Below are 23,298 nucleotides of genomic sequence, written 5' to 3'. Positions count from 1 at the left end.
GTCCAATTAGTAGTAAGTTAATTTAGACATTAGTTCAGTGTTTTTATATACACGCGTAAAAAACAATCCTTTTGTTGAACTAATTAACTTTGAAAATTAGTTTTCGTGTTATTGAAATGAAAGGTTAACATCTTTAAATCGGTTGTGTGGTTTGCGATTTGAAATAAATGTGTTGAATTTTTTTTTATTAAAACAGAAAATCTAAGTAGTTTTGATTTATTTATATATTTAATAAATATTTTTTTACGTATCATTGGAAGTTTAAATATTTTAATTAAACTTTAAATTGGCTTTTTGGGCTGCGATTCAAAATAAGAGTGCGTTCCTTTTTTAAATAACTGTTTTTTTTAAATTAGATTGAATAATATTGATAAAATTTGGTTTTACAGTTTCGGTCGTGCGGAATGCGATTTAAAATAACGGTGCGTTCACATTATATTATAAAAAAATGTTCGATTCTTTTTAAATAAGATTTGATAATATTTTAATAATCTGTTTCCGTATTATAGGAAAATAAATATCAGTAATTAAATTTTAAATACGTTCGTTACGTTGAATGCGATTTTAAATAAAAATGCGTTCAATTTGTTTTATTACAAACAATTCTTTTTTTTTAATTTTGATTTCATAATATTTACATTATTAATTCGGTTGCTTATCACTGTTTACATAATTAAATTGCTTTTATTACCTTTATTTATAAATACGATTTTATATGCTTTTGTGAAATGCATTTTAAAATAAATAGATGCTTAAATTATTTACCCAAAATTGTTAGATTTTGTACTTTGTTACAATAATTTATGCGTTAATAATTCATTTTAGTATCATTATTACATTTTTAATAGTTTATTATATATAACTATAAAACGTTGATTGTGTGTAGCAGTTTTATATAAATGAGTGCAAATAAAGTGTAAGAAGACATTTTAAAAGTTATAAAATGCATTGGAACAGCGCAGTGTGGACTCTGTCGGTGGCCTTTAGCATACTGACTGTTGTTAGTGGAAGTATCATCCAGTTAAATGGTAAATATTTTATTAATATGTTATAGTTATTTAAGTCAACTTATACATATATCTATCTATATCAGAGATGAGCAACCCGCGGTCCGCATGCAGCCCTCGAGGCAAGTGAATTTTAATTTATATTTGTATTTTTTTAAAAACAATATGCTAGAATCAAGGCTTAAAAGATAATAAAAGTGTCTAATTAGTTGTAAATCGGTTGATTACGAACATATTAATATAAATTACGTTCAGAACATGGTTTGAACCTTGAATATATACTTTTTTTTTTCATGGCCCACTGTTTTTGAACCGGCCCTCCAATCAAAAAAGGTTGCTCACCCCTGATATATATGTATAAAATAATACTCTCTTCTTTGGTCACGTTATAACTTGAAAACTATTTTGCAATATTTTATGGTCCTTTTAGAAAAAAATAAAAATAAAAAGTTGCGCGAAATCTTAATAGTTTTCGGTAAATATAATGACAATTGTAAGGTTACGTATTTAATAATTCACTGGGAACCTTTTTTTTTATGGAACAGTTTTTGGGACCTCTCGTTCAACCCCAATCATGGGCAGTGTCTCTATTTACATAATATTTTTTTTTTAAATTTATATGAATCATTTAGTGATAATAAATCTTGGGTTGTACCTGAACAGAGATTCACTTGAGAACCTCGGCTTAAACATATTAGTCATAAGGTCTTTTCTTCAGAAGTAACCTTGAGAAGACATGTCAACTTCTTACCCCTAGCTGCCAAGATTTCACTGCTATAATCCCTTTTCCTTCTCGTTCTTGATTATGCTGATGCCAGCTATATTATTACTACTAAAAATTATGTTATAAGCGCTCAAGCTTAGCCTCCAGAATTTTTGTATCAGGTTTTTATTTGGTCAAATATGACCATGTTTCTGAACTTTGTAATATGCTCAAGTGGTTGCCGATTCAACTTCGTCGGAATGCCCGAACCCTTCCCTTCTCTATAGTATTTTTTATAATCCGTTCACTCCTTACTTTAAATCTAGATAGACACACACACATGATAATTAAAATAGAACAAAGATCATCGGCGAACTTGAAATTGACTATGTCTATTCATTTTACTATATTGTTTAGTGATCACAATGCCTCGATCCTCTTTGACTGGGTTACCAATGCTCATAATTAAATACGTATTTAGACGGTGTTACTTTTACATTAAATATTAATAAACTTTAAAAAAAATAGACAAAGGTTCAAGATATGTTATTTTTCATAATTGCAATAAATATAACCTTAAATTACTGATAATAAACACTATGTTAGAAATTAAACATAAATTTTTGTAAACATATTAATACAATGATTTAAGAACTCTAATATATTTACCCAGAAACATAAATAATCATTCAAAGAGCTACAGCTAGGCACTTCTTGATGTAGACGATAATAAGGTCTATGTACATATAAACATTATAAGGTAATGAATACAAAAAATAGTATTATTGTGAAAAAAGGAGGAGAGGTTGGTAATAGAAATAAAAATAAGCTGGTAATACCTCCATGAAGGCACTATAAAAATAAAGGAATTTATGGGTAACTGTGTATGGTTTTTCAATACTATACATACATATATATACAAATATATATACATATAAGGAATGCGTGTCTCTGTATTCAATAGATTCAAAAGCATACCTTTAATTGCCATCAAAATTGGGTAAGACCCCAGTAAGGTTTTTCATAATTTGTTTCTTTTTAACACTGATTATATAATATACAGATTTGGTGATATTCACTTCTTTGAAAGCACAAATAGTGAAATGGAGGTAACTGAGAATTAGAATAATTATTATTTTTATTATAATGTCTCATTTTAACAATATGTATGATGGTGTTTAATGGAATCAGGCGTTACCTTGCGGAAGTCCATCCTAAGTAAGAAAAGAACCAATATTTAGCCACTTCCTCACATGCAGTAGTAGTCGTGCAACAAAGTGCACCGCCCGCCAGCCCGCTGATAAATGCGTATGCGGCAAACAATGTGTATTACACAACTGCCACTGTCAAATCACTCAACGCGTGTTTCACCCCTCCACGGGGCATCTTCAGGAGTTATGTTACACCGATTAGTGCCAAACACAGAGTCATACATGTGTTTATTATGTACAGTTGTAATTTTAATTTAATACGTAAACATAATGTGAATATGCTAATTTATTTTATTTTACCCCAAACTAAAGACACCGCTTATCGAAAAATTGGTGTATTTTATACAAGGAATAAAAATAATTATCAAAAGAATCAAATGATACTTGTTTCAACAGCTCTGTATAAATACCGGACTGTTTGTATTTCGTGCGACAGAGATAACGCTCTACGAAGCCGAAATTAGCCGATTGTCTCTTTCCAAAGATCGATGTGCAATATTTATCGCCGGGTACTGTATAATATAATAAATTTAAAAAGTGTATTAAACAAACTCTTACAAAAATTCCTGACAATGCAAAGAATTTAAAAGCGATAACAAAACTTGAAAAAAAAACCGGTATAAGGAATAAAAGAAAGGGCTTGGCACCCTCGTAATCTTAAATTCAGGTATGATAGTATAGGTAGGTAGGGTATGATTCTAGATTCTATTTAATTAGATTATTATGGTAATCTCATGACGTATGCAATTCGAATTAAAGAAGTCATTCTAGAATTTTGCATTTAACGTTTATGAGTTATGTATAAGAGTCAAACATGTTATTGGTAGTTGTTTATTAAACGTATATCTTTTATAATAGTTCTCATGTGGACCTCTTGTTCCTCCTGCCATGAATGGGGCTCCGTTAAATTTTCGACAAAAATATTTTTTCAGATTTTTTAATTTTCATATTTATATATACATAGTTAGTTGTAAGTTGTCGTTGTCTGCTGGCAGCGCAGAACCAGTCATCATGACGATCTTTGGGGGCGGCTTATGCCTTACAGCGAGGGTCTATCAGCTGGAAAAGAAGTAGAAGAAGAAGATAATCCTTTCTTCCTTTACAATATCTTAAATGCTTTTCTTTTGTACTTAACATGTTCTATCGTTCCACATTTGAATATCTTCTTCCATACATCGGCATTCTTTCCTAATCTAGATTCCCTGTTCACAATTTTATATTATAAATCAAAGATTTTTATGATAAGTTTATTTTTTTTTCATTTAAATCTACATTTATTGTGGCTGCTTAGGTTTATGTACATATATCTCTTGTTTCAATAGAGACGGCGTTTGCATCTTTACCGCCACTCTACGCATTAGACGAATGGACACAATGCCAGGGTCCGGACCACGTTTACTGCATCGTGGACGCAGCTCTGGTCTCAAAGACCCAATCTCCTTTACTACAGTTGTTAAAGGTAAGATATTCACATGCTATGAAACGTGCTAACTCACTACCTATTTTCAAGAAAATGGTTAAGAACCATTTACTAGACCTGTAATTATCTATCTCTTAATTCATTTCTTTTTCTTCTTGTTTCTTTCTGAGGCAAGTGCGATCGAACCAATACTGACCGAAGTTTATAGTTATTATATTTATAATATGTATTAAACCTTATTTATTATAAGTATGTATGTTCATTTGTTTGTGAATATGTATTTTTTGTACACGTAAACTACCCTTTATAAGTACTTTTACCTTTTTCATACTATGGTTGTCTGTATGAGATTGCCTTCTGTGATAAGACCGCCCATTGTACTTTTCTGTATATTATTGTAAAACTTATTAAAAGTATCTTAACGTGTACAATAAAGAATATTAAATAAATACTATTATTTTAACGCACAGTACCTTATCTAGTGAAATAGTAGTATGTATCAAACCGAGCTGGAGCTCCCACTGGGACAACTATATCTTCGCTACCTTTAAAGAGGTCTTTAGTGCCTTCTATGCCTACTACATGAATCCGTAGAACCTGAAAAGGCAACAGTGAGAGTTCGATTAAAAAAGTCAATATGTCATATATGTACAAGTCAATATACCGACATATGTTTAAAAAACACATCGAGGTATTCTTTCGCAAAAGCTTGTAAATATATGTTAAATGTTGTATGATCCTCTTAATACGTTCAACAAAAAAAAAAAAAACAAACGCAATTAAAATGCACTTGTAAAAGTAAATTATTAAGTATTTTCACTAATTACTAAATACTAGCGGTATTCTGTGCGTGTGTAAAATAAATTTGAAGGATAGACATTAGCTGTCACTGCAATATATGAAATTAATTAAAATGACAGTGGCGCCATCTGTCAAAAATTGGCCATACTAACTTAGAAACCTCCGTGGGCTCATGTACAACAATTTTGTTAAAGATCATCACATGATCAAATGCATAGTTTACGATTCCATAAAGAACATACAGACAAACATTCATTTACCATAATACCGTGTGTCTTATATATATGACACGCGGTGGATTTAGCAAAAGTAAATACAAGGATCATAAAAAATAAGAGTATATTTTTGTGTAATAAGATATTTAAATAAATATTCGACAGTTAAAGACAACTTTCAATTTACTCGTGGTTCGTGCAGGAAGTGTTGTTTTAACAATTTATAAATATTCGTCGTATCTTAACGAAAATACACCTATCCCCCGATTTACACGGTAGATACGTTCCTGAGAAAAACGTGTAAATCGAAAATTAAAAATTTTCAAGTCAAAACCGTGTAAATCGAAAAACTCGCAGAAAATGCAAAATTTTGCTTTTTAACAGTTGAGATTATTTTCAATATTTTTAGGTGTACACAGAAAAAATATAAAATGCATTGACAAGTTAAATTTGTCAATGCATTTTATCTGTTTTTTTTATTTAATTACAATATATATTAAACAGAAGAATAAAAAATAAAACCAAAGTTGCTTTATTATCCTTTATCACTGTCAGAAATTACTCTCACGCTTTTTTTTGGAATCGAAGTTACGAATTCACTTTCATCACTCCAAGTTATTTGTGCCGATTCGATGTTTGAAGCAGAAATATTTACATTATGAGCGATGGTCATAAAATAGATTATTAACAATTGCTTCGAATTTTTTGTAAGATCTTTGTAAACATCATATTGAGCAAAGTCAGCGCATAAGCTGGAAAATGTGTACACAGCACACGTGTTCAATCACAGTAGCATTTAGTAGAGTGCGATAAAAACAAAAAAAAACCTTATTTGGAAAACCGTGTAAAAGCGAAAACGTGTAAAACAAGTATAGGTATAGTATAGGTGTATAGAAATAAAAACAGAATTCCTCAAGCAGTGGTAGTCCTGCGGTAGCGGACTAATTTGCGATCATATCAGGATCGCAGTGTGGTATTATGGTACGCAGAGAACGATGTTGCCTATTCTCTGGAAACTTGCGATCAGTGGCTATCATACATAAGATTGTATCCCAAGTATCGAACCCGCGACTTATGATCGCAAATCTCAGTTCTCACTGGGCTTTTGCTGCATGAATATTTGTGACTAAAGTAACTAAATTAAGAAATTATGTAAAGAATACACTATTAAAAAGGCATTAAAACAATTAGATTTTAGATTTTCTGTTTACTTTACACGACACTCTTTTATTTTAATATGGATATAGAATCTCTCTCCTACACCCAGTGGCGTAGCTAGGGGATGGCGAGCGGGCCGGCCGCACCGGGCACCACAAGCAGGGGGGGCACCAAAGTTGAAAATCATTTTTTTGAATTGTTTTTTTTTTTGAATGATGAATAATGAAATGTTAAAAGAAAAATGAAAACCATAATTTAAAGTAAATAACATAAAAAGAATATCGAATTTTACTATTTTGGTTCTAAAAAAGTTATTAAATAATATGATCATTAAAAAAAGTAAACAGTTACAAATTATAATATACACAGTGTTTAAGTCTTTCATTCGCAAAACACATAAAGTGTTTTTTAAAAGGGCCCTAAATCACAAAAACACATATCTGTGTTTCAAATTAGTCGACACTATTGATTTTGAAAATGTGATTAATGACTTTGCAGGCCAATAAGCGAGGAATGTTCATTTTTAAATTTTCCCAATAAATTTTATTAAGATCTAATGTTATTTTGTATACATTTATTATTATTTTGAACCAAAAAAAAATTTCTATATTAAGTACATTCTGTTCTGAATTTTAAAATTATTTAGACTCTTTAGGGGGGGGGGGGGCAAGCCCCAATCTCCCCAGGCCCCAAATACCATAGCTACGCCACTGCCTACACCTAATGATCTCTACAACAAATGCTGTATTATTAGTCCATATTAATCCATATCGAAGTGCGTCAAGCCGCTGACCAAGTCCGTCGTCCTTACTATTACGTCAAGAGACGGTCACTCGCCGCGAGCGCAGTTGCGTCACTCGCTGTCCGTGACCTGCGCAAACGCAACTCTGTAATCTCTGTGTGCGCTGATTAGCTGCTTCGTTTAGCCGCATGTTTATATACAAAACACATAAGATTATTTTTTTTTAACTTTTGATTTGATGGAATTTTTTGTAGTTTTAATAATATTTTTCGCGCCCTAAATAAAGGCGTAAAAATTATAAAGTCGTATCGAGTTACATCTAAAGCCGATAGTCTATCTTGAGAGCCGCTGGTTCTAATAGCTCTATATGTATATGTATATGTACATATATGTGTATATTTATATATATATATATATATATATATATATATATATATATATATATATATATATATATAATGCGATTCCTATGCTAATTTCAAATAGCTTTTCTTATAGATTCGTTACATATATAACCAGAGATATTTATCGATTTCATATATATATATTAAGTTTTCAAACATTGCACCCCCGCAATCGTACCCGCTATCTACATTCGCAAGTCTAGGCCCTCTATCGCTGAGTTACCATAGCTTAGTTACATTTACAATGTCAAATAACTAAATCGCAAGCGCAATGTTTGTGACATCGATTAAAAAAAAAACATGTGTAAGAATAAATTCATGATAATTTTTTAACATACCAGAAAATAAAATGAACAATGTTGTATATTTAAAAACATTATAATAAACACTGTTTTTTAAATACATTTTTTATTATTTCTTAATCCTATCAATTGACACGTGTCAAATTAGGCAGAAAGTTTATAAAATAAAAAAAATATTGTCAATGTTTAGAGCAATATTTTTATTTTAAATCCTCCATTATTGGGGGACCTCTTTGCCACTATCATTTTTTAGGACAGGGATTTTGATTTCACTAAGTTTTTTAATATTATTATTTATTTACTTCTTTAGTTCGTCATAATATATAATCTAGCATTCTATCTTCTTTTTTGCTTTAAATTTTCTTTAATTATTATTGATTTTATTTATACCTTCTATGCAACGCCTTCCACCCTTCTGTACATTACTTACAATATTATGTTTCGGGTTACATTGGTTTATATTGTTTTAGGGATTTGTAATCTATATAAATATACTAAAATTAATTAAGTTATTACTTCATTTTGTACTGCATTTCAGTGAAACAGGAAATATTAATTTTCTCTTTTAAGAAAAATTTTTGCGTTAATTGGACAAGATCTTATTGGATTCGAGTCGGTTTAGTCTTCACCTCAGATATCTGGCTTTCAACACTGTCACCTATCTGCAACTAGTTGTTATTCAGGTCAAGGGTACCTAACATACTGATGCTTTTAAAAGTTGCAAATTATCGAATAATAAATTAATAAATTATTTATTAAGAAATAAAATTTATGTTCTTTGATAAGAAATTTTTTAGAACGTTAATTTGTATTATAAATATGTAATTTATTATATATTATATATGTATCTAGCCAGTAAGATTTTTAACATTAATATAAATGCATATACACTGCATATACATATGAAAGTAATCAATTATTGTTTATTTAATGAGAAGTAAGTTATTGATTATTTACTTAAAAGCAAGCGTAATTATCCCTACTAATTTAATAAGCAGATAATTAAATATTGGTTAAACTATACAGGGTATTTGGTTGTAGGTATAAAAAGATTTAAGTATGAATGTGTGGCTTTTTTAATGCAAGATTATAAATTCTGGAAGGTACCAAGATTTCAGGGATAGTAAAATGAAACAATTATTAATTTTAATATGTATTAATTCGAATATGGAATACGTTTTTAACATTTTACGTTAAGGATTGAGGAGCCGAATATTCCTACCTATAAATAAAAACAAGTAAGCAAAACAGTCGAAAAACAAAACATAAATCAGAATTAAAATATAGTAGAAAACAAACTAGACGTAAATAATTATAATGTTGTAACTGTGATACATAACATATGTAAGAGGAAAGTTAAATAAAATATCTGTGATATGCAAATTGTAAATAAACCTTACTGCAGTGATACAAGATGTATGAAAGGTAATAAGAGTGGAAGAGAAAAAGAGAACGAATTGTTGAATGAAAGAGTAGCAAGATAGATATTGTGAGGAATGGAAGGAGAAAGTAAATAATAAAAGAGTGAAAAAAATTTATAACAGACATAAAATCTCTGTTCCTTTATAAATATGGGGCATAAAATAAAAACGTATTACATATCTAAAATCAATAATTTTTGTAGGTACACACTTTCTGAAACGTATCCATACATTAATTAAACTTCGTGGCGATCTTTGGAACCTTTTAGTGAGTATTTATCGGCTGATATTTGCTGATAATGAAATAACCTTTCACACAGATCTGATACAGTAAACATTTATTTAGCCTATCGCAATTCATTTGAAAAAATATATATCATAATTAGCAATCATTGTAAAAGATTTAAATGAGGGTAGAATGTAAATGAACACCTATTTTTAATCATCTTTCATGATGTGATCACTGTAAAATATGTTACATTAATTAATTTTTTCTATTGGAATGCGACAGTTCAATAATTTTGACAGAGCGGACTAATGGAACAGATAGTAAACTATATATTTTTTTAGTTATCAAAATTATTACAATTCAACTTATACTTTGTGCATTGTGTGAATGGCCACATTCGACGAAAACCTGATGACCACGTGGTAAAAACTGCTTTAAGCCTCCCAGAATTCTCAAGAGGGCGTCCAAAAGCTACGTGGTGGTCTAATATCGGAAAGGAACTGGAAACCCTTCAACTTGATGCAGAGACAACGCAGGATCGAGTGGCCTGGCGCAAATTGATAAGGAGACCCGACCCCAAATAAAGGGAAAAAGGGAAGGAAGAAGAAGAAGAGTAATCAAAATTATTAAACGCAATTTCTTACTAGATTATCATTTCGTTGTTTATTATTTTCAAATATGATGTATATATACGTTAATTGACAATAAATGATCTATGTATCCACCCCTTTACGTTTATGTTAATAGATAAATTACTTTACTAAAGATATACAGAATTCTCAACAGTTTGGTTGTGAAAATGATGGTTGCATTATCAGCATTTTGCAAAACAGACCCGCCATCATTGAACTATGCTATAGTTGTCCAATATCGTCCCACTTAGGCGACGTGTTGTAACTTTGTTTATCAAGTTTACCCGGTGCCGTGGATTGCGTGTGCGCAATGCTGGCAGTCGCTCGTGACCTAGGACTGTATGCGCATACGTTTCTCAAAGTTTTAACCATTTTACGTTAAGGATTGAGAAGCCTAATATTCCCTCCTGTAAATAGAAACAAGTAAGCAAAACAGTCGAAGAACAAAATGTAAATCAGAATTAAAATATAATATAAAACAAACTAGATGTAAATAATTATAATGTTGTAACTGTGATACATATGTAAGAGGAAAATTAAATAAGAAATCTGTGATATTGCAAATAAACCTTACTGCAGTGATTCAGCATGGATGAAAGGTAATAAGAGTGTAAGAGAAAAAGAGAACGAATTGTTGAATGAAAGAGTAGCAAGATAGATATCGTGAGGAATGGAAGAACAGAAAGTAAATAATAAAAGAGAGTGAAAAAAATTAATAACAAACATAAAATCCCTGTTCCCACATAAATATGGGTGGAACAAGAGGTATGCGCATACGTTTCTCAAAGTTTTAGCGTAAAAAATATATATACTGTTGTAACCGGTAATTATAAATATTTTATAATAAATAGACTGAAGATATGGTCAAAGTCGCTGGAGATAGATTAATGCTGGCAGCGCATGTTCGGTGATTGTGTTGATCTTTGGGAGAAGTCTTTTTTTATGGGCCCCGCTATTGGGATCCTCTCGTACCCCTATTTTGTTTGGGACAGGGACTTTATTTACAAATAATTTTTTCAGGGTTTTATCTTTATTGTACACTCACACTCATTCTTATCAATTTCTATTATTCTTTCCTTTTATCCTTCACAATATCTTGAAATTTTTTTTGGTTCTTTCATTCCTTCTTGCTTTTATCGCCTTCCTTTTCTCATCTTTTTTACTCTTAGGTGGCAAGGTACAATTTTATTTCTAATCTTCATTTTATTCTTACAGTTTCTATCCTTATCTTTTAATATCACAGGTTTTAAAGTACAGTTTTACAGTTTTACAGTTTTTATCACAGAACTTTTAAATACATTAGAGTCTTGTCTTACATTCTATTATTATTTAATAAGTTCTTTTACATGTGCGTATTATTTATATTGGTTCAAGTTTTCCTATTTGGTTTTGTTATTTTTTATTGCATTGCTTACCACCCTGCGAGCAAACGATAGAAATGATGGGCGAAGGTTGTTGTCGCCCATCATTAAGGCGATGCTTTTCGTATCTATTTTCATTTTAGTCAGCGTTTCCAGGGCACTGCGCATCCCTGCATGTGCGTGGGGGAAGTCTATGCATTACACAGGATGATTATCATTCTTTACAATCACCTCACACCCTCTTATGTCAATTCAAGGTTTTAATTTTTTCATGACACGTATGATAATTCGTTAAAATCATTAGAGCTTCCGAAATTAAAAATGGCGTCGCTGTCATTTTTAAAGAAAATGATTTAGAATGATATAACATTATACTACACATCTCCACAGAGGCAGAGTTGTTACCTACTTCGAAAGTCACCGTAAAACGAATGCCTAGTATATTTTTTTCAAAATTCACGAACCCTATTCGAATTCCGTTCTGGGAACTCAATTCAGATAAAACTGTAAAAGCCTCCGGGCTAACAGGTGACTTAAACTGAAACATTAAACATATATGTATAATTGACCTTTTGTTTTCTCTCCCAAGCAAGATAGAATTCAAATTAAAAATATCTAATACGCATTTACACGCGCTTTTAATTAGTCGATTATTTTAACATTATAAGTAGTAAGCTACAACCGGCTGAACGCTGATCTGTTGAGAAGAGCCGGCCAGAAACTCAACAGCTGCCATTTTAAATCTGTACATTTATTATATATAATAGACTAGCTGATCCCGCAAACGTTGTTTTGCAAAAAAAAATTTATTTTATTTTCAATTTAAAAATAAGGGTTGATCGTAGAGGGGTGAAAATTAAGGGTTGTATGTATTTTTATATGCTGTATCATAAAAAAATAAAAACCAAAAATTTCGTCAAAAAAATAAAAAATAAATTTTAAGGGTGAACAACCCTTATCACTTAGGGGTATGAAAAATAGATAGTAGCCGATTCTCAGACCTACTAAATACGCATATAAAATTTGGTAAAAATCGGTCAAGCCGATTCAGAGGAGTTCAAGTTCAAACACCGTGACACGAGAATTTTATATATTAGATTTATTATAGACATAGATTTAAATGAGTAAAAAAATCAAATTTCACACGTTTTAATTAATTAAAAGCTATTGCTTTAATAACATTTATTTAATATAAAATAGAATTAAGATTTAAAACTAAGAAAAGGAAGGTGTAAGATATCTTGTGGAACTTTATTAGATATGCGTACACACCCGTGAAACTGTGTAACTTTTTGAGGACGAAATTTATGTGCTTCGAGTTTAAACGGTACAAGTGCGAATTTTATCAAAGTTATATTATTTTTTTATCATATAGTCATATTAATAACTATGTATTTAATTTATTAATTATTGGTATGTATAAATAAGTGTGTCAATTATATGTGTGTATATTATATTTTATGCTACTAGTCCATCTCCCATTTATATATTAAGATTAACTGTTAAAAATATATATCTTTTACGTGTACAGTGAAGAGTAATAAATTAAATTTACTACAGGAGTGTCTTAATGTGTCAGTATCGTAGTTCGAATGTTGAAAAAGCGATGTGCCAAATTATATGCAGGGTAGTATATATAATTTATTTTTATTTAATAGTTGTTATAAACGGGTCATCTGTTAGATTTTTTAATTAAAGGCGAAGGTTGAGAATCACTGTCGAATGTTGCGGTCCGAAAGCAATGTCTAACGTCAAACCGGTTTGCAACACGTTCTCAAACTGGCGACGGGCACTTGCGAGCCGATCTTACAAAACAACCGATACGTTCACAGAACGTTTCGCAAAACTAATAATGAATTAAGAACGGTATTGGATTGTGTATTCTTTACCTTGGCTATATGTCATTGTTTCTTCATTTAAAAAAAAAAACCTACAAACTTATATTCTACTATTATACGTCTAACTTAGACTTGCTTTAAAATAAAAAGTTCAAAAAGTAGACGAAGGTTGGGTCCAAAAAATCAATGGTTTGGTGCTTGAAAATCATCGATTTACAATTTGACCAAACCATTTTGGACGTTTTTTGTGTCAAACGCGTCAAGCCTTATTATATACATATATATATATATATATATATATATATATATATATATATATATATATGTATATATATATAACGATGATACGACTAACTCAATCTATGTCCGTGGTTTTAATATAAAAAGTCCTGGCAGAATAATGTGCGACTATCCAAATTCATATTCCGTGTAATTCAGTCTTTCGAAATTCAAAATGATCCGTTTAAAACATAAATTTACTTAATATCTATTTAGGAGACTGATTTTGGAATAAATTTGAACTTACTTTGGAACAAAATTCAACTGCAACTGTATACATGGACATGATGCATAGGACGCTTTCATAAATCGTCACATTAGCAGGCAGTGCTATCTGATTCCAACTAGTAAGGATCCTATCCACGCAGAGTAAATCAAAGTATCTCAAACTTTATTACGTAATATGTATATTATCGTAATAAAGTTTGCAAGAAAATCAACTCGTTTTTATATGTATACATATGTTTATAAATTTTATTAGTGATATAGAAAAAGTAAATTGAACGCTTACCAAACGCGGTTGACCTTAGCACACTTTCGGTGGTCGTTCAACTTGTGGTGTGTTAGATCGGTCAAATAAACATCACGGTATTCGTAATTATATTTAAGTTTTGAGCAAATTGTAAATACATGTTATAATAACCAATAAATATAAAAAAAAATAATAAATGCATAAACAGCATGAACTATAATAAGATAATTACAAAATATAATTAAAAAATTGTTGTGATATGAAACGTTTCCTTTTTGGTAATTATAAAATGTATTATTTAGTACATGTCTACGTATTTTAATTACTGGGTAATAATAATTCATTTACATATATTTATACATACTTATATGTATGCATGTACACATATACGTAAGTATATGTGTGTGTATATATAAATATATACACACACATATATATATATACATATATATATATGAATAGTTCTGTTAAAAGTTTCAACGTTGAATTATTCCTTTTTATTTCAATATTTTTATGTAGGAAGTGACGAATGCAAACAAGTTCTATTTCCGTGAAGTGAACTTATTATAACAACGAACCTTTTACAATTAATGCCCAATTTGGTAAAGGAATATGATATATATATATAAATATGCAAAATGATTGGTTATATGCATTAAAGAAGTAAATATATATCTCATATGCTGTCAATTAATGTATGGTATACTTTATCCAAAAATCAATGGCTAAACAATAATAAATAATGTAATGATAATATAGTAAGAAAAAGTAGTTTCACAATTTCGGATTACTACATATTACAAAAGGTTTATTATTTACGATCTATCTCAGCAGACTGTAGTGCTAAAGTTATTGGTCTATCGCATAAAATACAAAAAATGAATTAATGTAACATATTTTACAATCATCACTTTAAGGTGATTAGTAATGGGTGAAAAGCTAGAAAGCTTTTTGATGATAAAAGATCTATACATCAAATACTTTGAAGCCTTTACACATTTAACCAACCATTATCTTGTATATCTTTCAACGTTTTTTATGACAATCTTAGAATTTAGGAATAAATCTTTTAGCGTCTGTATAAAGGGAATTTCTCTGCAAGATCGAAACAGAAATGAGGAGTTTAGACGAACCAAGACCGCCGAGGTAGCTCGAAGAATTGCTTGTATTAGGTGGCAGTTGGCGGGGAACTTCGCTTGTGCAGGCGATGGCTGTTGAAGTCGAAAGGTTCTCGAGTGCCGACCACGAGTTGGTAGACTCGGCGTAGGTAGACCCCCCCATTAGGTAGACCGACGATATACTTAAGGTAGCGGGACATGGTTAACCCTTAATAGCCTAGAGTTTCAATTTTGATACCAATCTTTTAAACCGAATGTTCACATTACTATTAGTTTTTTTTATGGGTTGGCTGTACGTATTTTACTGTTGTATAATATTCTTTCCAAGGAAATTTAAAAAAATATCTATTTTTCTCTTCATCTAGATCCTCAAGCAAACACAATAATATTAAAAAAAATCACTTTCGTAAATCAGGCTACTAAGGGTTAAGACCGCTCATCGTGGAGATCTTTAAACCTATACCTTGTGGGCGTCTATCATTAATATGATGTCTAGGAGATGTACAAAAAATGTGTAAGGAAACATTAATCGTGCTTTTTTTAATTAAACGATTATTTTATTTTCAATTATTTGTCCCGATTTCCTCTACAAGTTATAAGACTATCAATTAAAACATAATGCATCAGTAACTTATATTTATTTCTCATACAACATAATATATTGGTATAAATCAGTGATTCCCAAAGTGGTCTATATCGACCCCTAGGGTCTATGACAACCTGCAAGGGGTCTATGTCAGCAAAAAAAAATTGGGGGTCCATGAAATGAAAATGGGCGTCCACGATATTAGATCTCAACACATACACTAATAGTACCTATTTACTTACATCATACTATCTTATAATATCAAAACATTTACATTATTTATCAAAGCACCTATGAGATAAAAAAAATATTACATATGTTTATAAAATTGAGTAAGATGTAGGATGTTGTTATTCGCTTTGTAGTCGCAATACATTTTGAACTTGCAAAAACCTGAGAGTCGCAGTCTCAGAGCTTTGCTACCTTGCACTGATTTGTTCAATACGTTTATTCGTTTCCTGAATCTTGAAAAGGAAAGTGCTAAGAAAATATTTTAAAAAATATAAACAGATTGTAAATCACACAAATGTATAAATTAATGTGTTTTTACTTTTAGTTTTTAACACTAAACTTCACTGCAGTTAGAAATTTACAGGAAATCAATATCAGGTAAGTAGGGGGTCTACTCAACACGGAAAAACATGGCAAGGGTCTACGACACAAAAAAGTTTGGGGAACTCTAGTATAAATGTATAAATGACGTATTTATTGATAATAATTACAACATACCTACCAGACATATTAATTCCTTGAGTATTTCTTATATATCTTAGTTACTTAGAGGCCATTACTTTTGTACTTGATGAGAAACATGCCATAAAAAGCTAAAACGCCTCTCTTTAGTGGACCGCTGAATGTGGGCAGTGAAGCACTTGTTATCGTGTTGATCTTTGCGGGAGGCATATACCTAATAGTAGACTTCCATCAGCTGAAAAGAAGAAATAAAGTATTTTCGAAAGTCATGTAAAAAACTGAATGTGTTTCCTGTGGGTTCAGAGTAAATTTGTAACACTTGTCGATATATATTTTAAGTTGAAAACGCCTTTATAAAGTATTTAATGGAATCAAGCGTTACCTTGCGGAAGTCCATCCTAAGTAAAAAAATGACCAATATTTAGCTACTTCCGCACATGCAGTGGTAGTCGTGCAACAAAAGCACCGCCCGCCAGCCCGCTGATAAATGCGTATGCGGCAAACAATGCGAATCACACAACCGTCACCGCCAAATTACTCAACGCGTGTTTCACCCCTCCACGGGGCATCTTCAGGAGTTATGTTACACCGATTAGTACCAAACACAGAGAGGCCTTTTATAAAGGACCTATATTTAGTTTTAATTTCTTCAAATAGGGTCTTCCGACAGTCGCATGAATGAAGACCTAATTTTAATAACATGAACGAGATATTAATACAATCTATAAGTTGTTAAAATATTTTTCGTTTTCAGGATTATTCATCACAAAATCTGAAACACTACAACAGAACTGTTGTACATCGTGGTGTATGCGTGTCCAGCTGTGGACAAGCCAGTGGAGATGGAGACTGGAAGGAAGCTGCACAGCTCTGTGTTAACCGTAGTCTACTTCAGTATGGGCTTGAGGTGATGATTTATTTATTCATGTCCACTTACAAATAAGGTGATCCGGTGATCATTTATTGGTGGCACAACATTAATTTTTTTCTATGTACAACATTGTAGATCAGACCACATGAAATCAAAAATAAAATTGAAGAAAAAAGTGATCGCACGTAAGAGGAAATTGTTTATGACTTTACACCAAAAGAGCTCTTAATTTGAAAATGTTTCCTCCCGCACGCAGCCTTCAAGGTTGTGTGTTTAAAAATACTCTGTTATATATCATTGTTATTATATTAATTTCGCTCTCTTTCATCATTCACAATATCTATGGCCACATCCTCTTTTATTCATCACAATCTATTTTGTTCCCTTCCTTTCATTCACAATCCTTACACGCATCTCCTGTCTTCCTTCCCCACATTCTTTGATATCATTTAGTTAACAATTTAAAATTCCTTCTTTCTATTTCTCATTTTTAGTTTTTATATTACATTTTTCTTTAATATAATCTACTTTACATTTTTTTAAACTAAACTTTATTTAGTTTGTCACGTCTATTCCGACTTAAATCAATCAGATTGTATCTATAAAACACTGCCTAATTTCTCATTACAAATTAATAATTTCGTTTTTCCGTCCTATTTTATTTGTTTTTACATGTTACATTAAAATTTTTACGAGAAATCTCTACTTTTCTAATTTTAATGTTTATTAGAAATAAAGTTTTGTGAATTAATAATCTATTACTTTATTTACGGCCCGCCGAAAATATTTTAAATTTTGTTGGCCCGTTGATTAAAAAGGTTGCTCACCTCTGATTTATACTATTTCAAAAAAATTTAATAAACATTTTATCAATGTACGATAGAATGAATATTTTCTCCATATTCCATTCTTAATATAACCTTAAATATTTTTAGGCAGAGGTGATGTCAGCGAATTGGTGCAGTTCAGCGAAGACGGTACAGCCAACCAGCGGTTCAAGGTTCCTCGCAGTCTACTGTATTGCTCTGGTCGTGATTTCGGTGTTGGCTACGGGTCTCCACATCTTGGGTGACTGCTGCACCACAGTTGAAGGTACCACTCCAGTAGAAGTTATCTTAGTAGTAAAACCCACATGACCACGTAATTTTAATAATTACTAACAATTATTTATTCGTCTATTATTCATAAATTCGATCAGAATACGATGGCAGAAACTATCTCATTGATGGAGCCTAAATTCAAATCGGCGTTCGAATTTCAAATCGAACATGAGAGAGTATTTTAGTTATAAAGTATCATAGCGTTAGTGGCCAGTAACATGAAGCATTCTCACGTGCCTAGATCTATGTAAATATGCGATATCACCAGTGTAGGTTGGAACCAGGAATTGACATTAATAACTTCACCAAGTTTGAAGTGATAGAGCGTAGAAGACGATTAGCCTAGATTAATCCCATTATCACTGACATCATCATCATTATTTTAGCCCGTAGACGCCCTTTGTAAGACATAGGTTTCCCTCAAAGATATCTTTGAGCGGTTATACCATAATCGCCACACTTCGACGGCGGGTTGGCGATAGCAATGTGGTATTATGGTACGCAAAAGATGCTGCTGCCCATCCTCTGGACACTATCACTGCTCCATCCAAAGACATAGACCAAAGATTTTCAATACGGCTGGTTAAAAGTGGCTGGTAACCATTGTCACTCGAGGACCTGGAACTCCTACGAAAGCTCCAGTTCGAGTCCTAAATTACGTATTGCACCTGGTTGTGGTTAATATCTGTGTATCTATTTTTAGTCTAGTTCTTTGCAATTTGATATCCAAGGTTATATATACCTTGAAATAGAACTATCCGAATTATAGAGATTCTAATGTTGAAGAATTTATATTATTTAATAAATCAGAATCAGTTACAATTTAGATCTCAATTTAAATTTAAATAATACGATATTCCATTTTTAAATCAACTTTCACATATCATAACGAAGTTTCGAAAAAAAAAAAATTAAAAAGTCATTTTGTGTCGACGTGTACACGAGTTTTGTATGAAGCAACATATTAATTTATTTTAATTAACATACTTCTACTTAATTTAATATTTTTTCAGGCAACAAGTATCTATTGGCTTTCTCTTTAAAACGCAATTGGGAAATACTGAAATATGACCGATCGAAGCCTCGGTCTGATGATCGAATGAAAAATTTAACTGCCATAGAAGGCATCAGGTATTTACAATATTTTTTAATTTTATTATTTAAAGCAACTTCAACTATACGTAACATATTATTTAAACATTAATTACAATTTAATACTTCTTATTATGGTATAGCAATAACACATATTATCGGAAATGTATACCAATAAAAATAATTTAAAACTTTATAGAAATCGTTTATTTGGTAATAAAAACCGGAGGTACTTTGGGTGTCAAGCGTATCAACTTTCAAAAATAAATATATTCGATATCAATATTTTACAGAAATATATGTTATATGTTATTATATATATATTATATGTTTTATACATGTGTCACCGATTTGACGACCAGTTTATTCATGTTGTTATTTCTTACAAGATAAATTCATCCGCTGATTACATAATGCCAAGTTTTTCTCAGAGATAGATATCAATGATGTTGACATACATTAATATAGTAATGTATCCGGCGATAAATATTGCACATCGACCTTTGGAAAGAGACAATCGGCTAATTTCGGCTTCGTCGAACGTTATCTCTGTCGCACGAAATACAAACAGTCCGGTATCTATTAGGAGCTGTTACAACGAGCATCATTTGCTTCTTTTGATAATTACTTTTATTCTTTGTATAAAATACACCAATTTTTCGATAAGCGGCGGTTTAATGTTGGGGTAAAATGAAATAAAAAAACATGTTCCTATTATCGCCGGGTACTTTAATTATCTATCATTATAACCTTATTCGTTCCAGGTTCCTAGGAATACAGTGTGTCATCTTCTCTCACGTGATTTGGATATACGTTTACTCTTACATAGACAACCCGCAGTACATTGAAAAAGTGAGTAAAACAGACTTATGATCCTATAATATTAATCGATAGAGCTGAAATTCGGCAATCTAGTGCAAATCTATTCATGCCGAGTTTTAGTTCCAAGAACTTTTGTCTCTGATCATCAAGGAGCGCCTGTTTAAGCGATCCAGGAGCTCGAAGGCTTCCAGGTGAAATAATTAATGTAAGTTGACGAACTGAGGTTCCAGAGACACTTAGTTACTATTAATAAATCTCTTAAATGGCATAGTTTTGAATAACATTAGTCCATAAAAAAAACGTTAGCTTACAGAAGTATAAATCTAAAGAAATGTTGGTTAGAATTTGATGGATCAATAGAGTATATCTTCGTAAACCTATGCACAGCTTTAGAGAGATCTTGCGACTTATTTGCCAAATTATAAATGATAATTAAATTAGCTAAAGTATATAAACATATAAAGATCTCCCAGTTTTAACTCATCATCGATCCATTAGGATAACTTTGTCTCTAAAATTCACTGATTGTATGTGCCTCTATCTAAAAACAATTGCACCTGGCTGCAACACTGAGGCATGAGTTCGAGTCTTCGAACGATCCTAAGATATAAGACGTATAAGATATAAAATATTTAATGGAATCAGGCGTTATTTTGCGGAAGTCCATCCTAAGTAAGAAAAGGACCAATATTTAGCCACTTCCGCACATGCAATGGTAGTCTATTAGTGCAAAACACAGAGTCTAAGTGGCACTAATCGATGTAACATAACTTTTGAAGATGCCCCGTAGAGGGGTGAAACACGTGTTGAGTGATTTAACGGTGGCAGTTGTGTAATTTGCATTGTTTGCCGCATGCGCATTTATCAGCGGGCTCGCGGGCGGTGCGCTTTGTTGCACGACTACCACTGCATGTGCGGAAGTGGCTAAATATTGGTCCTTTTCTTACGTATAAGATATTTGAAAATTGTTCTTAACTATTATATACACGTGAGAATCGAAATCAGTCCGTGTATGATAGGAGTCGCCAAATCCAATAAACACTGGAGTGTCTTCCATCTCTTCATTTCCCGTCACAAGCGCTTCCAGAAGATATATGTTAGTCAAGATATAGTATGCAATTAAGTTTAGGTTATGCACTATCCGGTGCGCTTGAGTCGTAATGCAAAATGAGTTATATAGATGAGTGCACCAAAGCCCAGGTCTATTCATGGTGGAAGAGAATTCTCTGACTTCACATCGAATGAAATACTCTGCCTGGAAAAACATGAAAACGCTTCTGCGAATGATTGAATGTCAATAAGATCAGTGAAGGTCCTGATGCAAAATTAAAAGCAATTTGTAGGATTGTTCACTCGACTGTGTAAACACGACTTAACATCAATGAAAACAAACTTTAAGTGTCTTGAATGGAAAAATATCGTTACATCAATCAATAGACACCCATTTCAAGGAATAGGCCTCCACTAATTCTAGTTTTGCCTTGGCCGCATTCAGCGCCTTCCGCAACCACACGAAGCGAAAGGCTTTGTAACCCCAATGCGAATCGGTTGCACCAGCGATGTACCCAGTTTGAAAAATAACATGAACAAATAAATAAATAGTATATTGTTCACAGATGTACGATAACTTTGTGTGGAAGATGGTGTTGAATTCACCGCTGTGGCTGCAAGTGTTCTTCTCGCTTTCCGGCTTCCTCACATCTTACGCTGTCCTTATTAGCACAGACTCAAATCCTATCACTTTTGTAAAATGTCTCGTATCTATTATCAACAGATGGATCAGGTAAGAGAACTTTCATCTTGGATGTCATAATTGTTCCATTTTCAAATCTTACTAATTCGTTAGACTCACTCTTACTCTTACTTTAATCGGTAATACATTCCCTCAACGGGACAAGAAGTGAGTTAAACTTGGGATTTTTCTACGGGATCTAATCAGTAAGGATATCCGTAGATGTACAAAAGAGTAATGTGTTCCGTCTTCTTTTATCAATGAAACACAGTTTTACTATTGTAATAAAAAATAATGCAGAAGGAACACTACACACGTCCGCAAGCGGTCACGATCGACGCACGACTGATGTAGTCGGGCTGCGCATACACTGCAGAAAGTAACCGATATGCCTTGAATTTTCACAATTTTTAGTATTATTCCTATAGATGTTTGTATTAACAGTATTGTTAGGCTTTCATAGCTTCATTGGTATTGGGTTCACGTAACGGAACTTTCAAAAAACTATTTACTTGGTAGTCATACTCCAGTTGCATGATAACGTTGAACATGAATGTGGCAGCTCTATATGTGTGCGGTTTTTGACGGCTTCTTGGACTACTTGACAGTTTGAACGAGGATACGGAGCCTTTCTCATATATTTAGTGCTCAGAATGCCGCTTGATTATCACAAGTTTTGGAGCGAAGATCAGGGAGTAGCAGTGGAAGACGTCCACCCATAAGGTACAATAGGACCAATCAGAAGCGGTTTACATATCGTCTGTCTACTCTGGGTGGTCGTCCTGCGCTACGCTTGCAGTTCCGTATAATTATTTATTCGTATCACTCGAAATTCTTTAATGAAATATATTTTTAGGTCCAAGATTTGGTTTTCGTGAGATATTTAACTGTATTTACGAAGTGTTTTTATTATAAATTCCCTTTATATTTATGTAGGTATTTCGGGAAAGTATATGACGGTACTTCGAAAAGTTGACAAAACCATATGAAATAGACCTTTAAATTTGTTGGGAAAAATAGTTTATTGACTCCTTAACTTTGCTTTATAACGAAAAAGACTGAACACCAACCTGAGGACAAATGTCCAAA

At 31.9% G+C, this 23,298-nt stretch overlaps 1 protein-coding gene across 1 annotated transcript in view; it reads left to right on the top strand.

Moving 5' to 3' along the window:
* Positions 1-943: 943 nt before the first annotated feature.
* Positions 944-23,298, top strand: part of LOC137921730 (O-acyltransferase like protein-like) — a 28,849-nt gene continuing 6,494 nt past the window's right edge. The window contains exons 1-7 of the mRNA XM_068764544.1: positions 944-1,028; positions 4,244-4,380; positions 17,347-17,499; positions 18,399-18,555; positions 19,577-19,694; positions 20,420-20,507; positions 22,094-22,260. Coding sequence (XP_068620645.1) covers positions 944-1,028; positions 4,244-4,380; positions 17,347-17,499; positions 18,399-18,555; positions 19,577-19,694; positions 20,420-20,507; positions 22,094-22,260 — 905 coding nt within the window. The remainder of the gene's footprint in view (positions 1,029-4,243; positions 4,381-17,346; positions 17,500-18,398; positions 18,556-19,576; positions 19,695-20,419; positions 20,508-22,093; positions 22,261-23,298) is intronic.

This window comes from Battus philenor, unplaced genomic scaffold, assembly GCF_028537555.1.
Source record: "Battus philenor isolate CCGP_79_NKW_IND1 unplaced genomic scaffold, ilBatPhil1.0.hap1 SCAF_19, whole genome shotgun sequence".
NCBI lineage: Eukaryota > Metazoa > Arthropoda > Insecta > Lepidoptera > Papilionidae > Battus > Battus philenor.
Note: the sequence above shows the minus strand (reverse complement) of the source record. Positions and strands in the feature narration are given on the sequence as shown.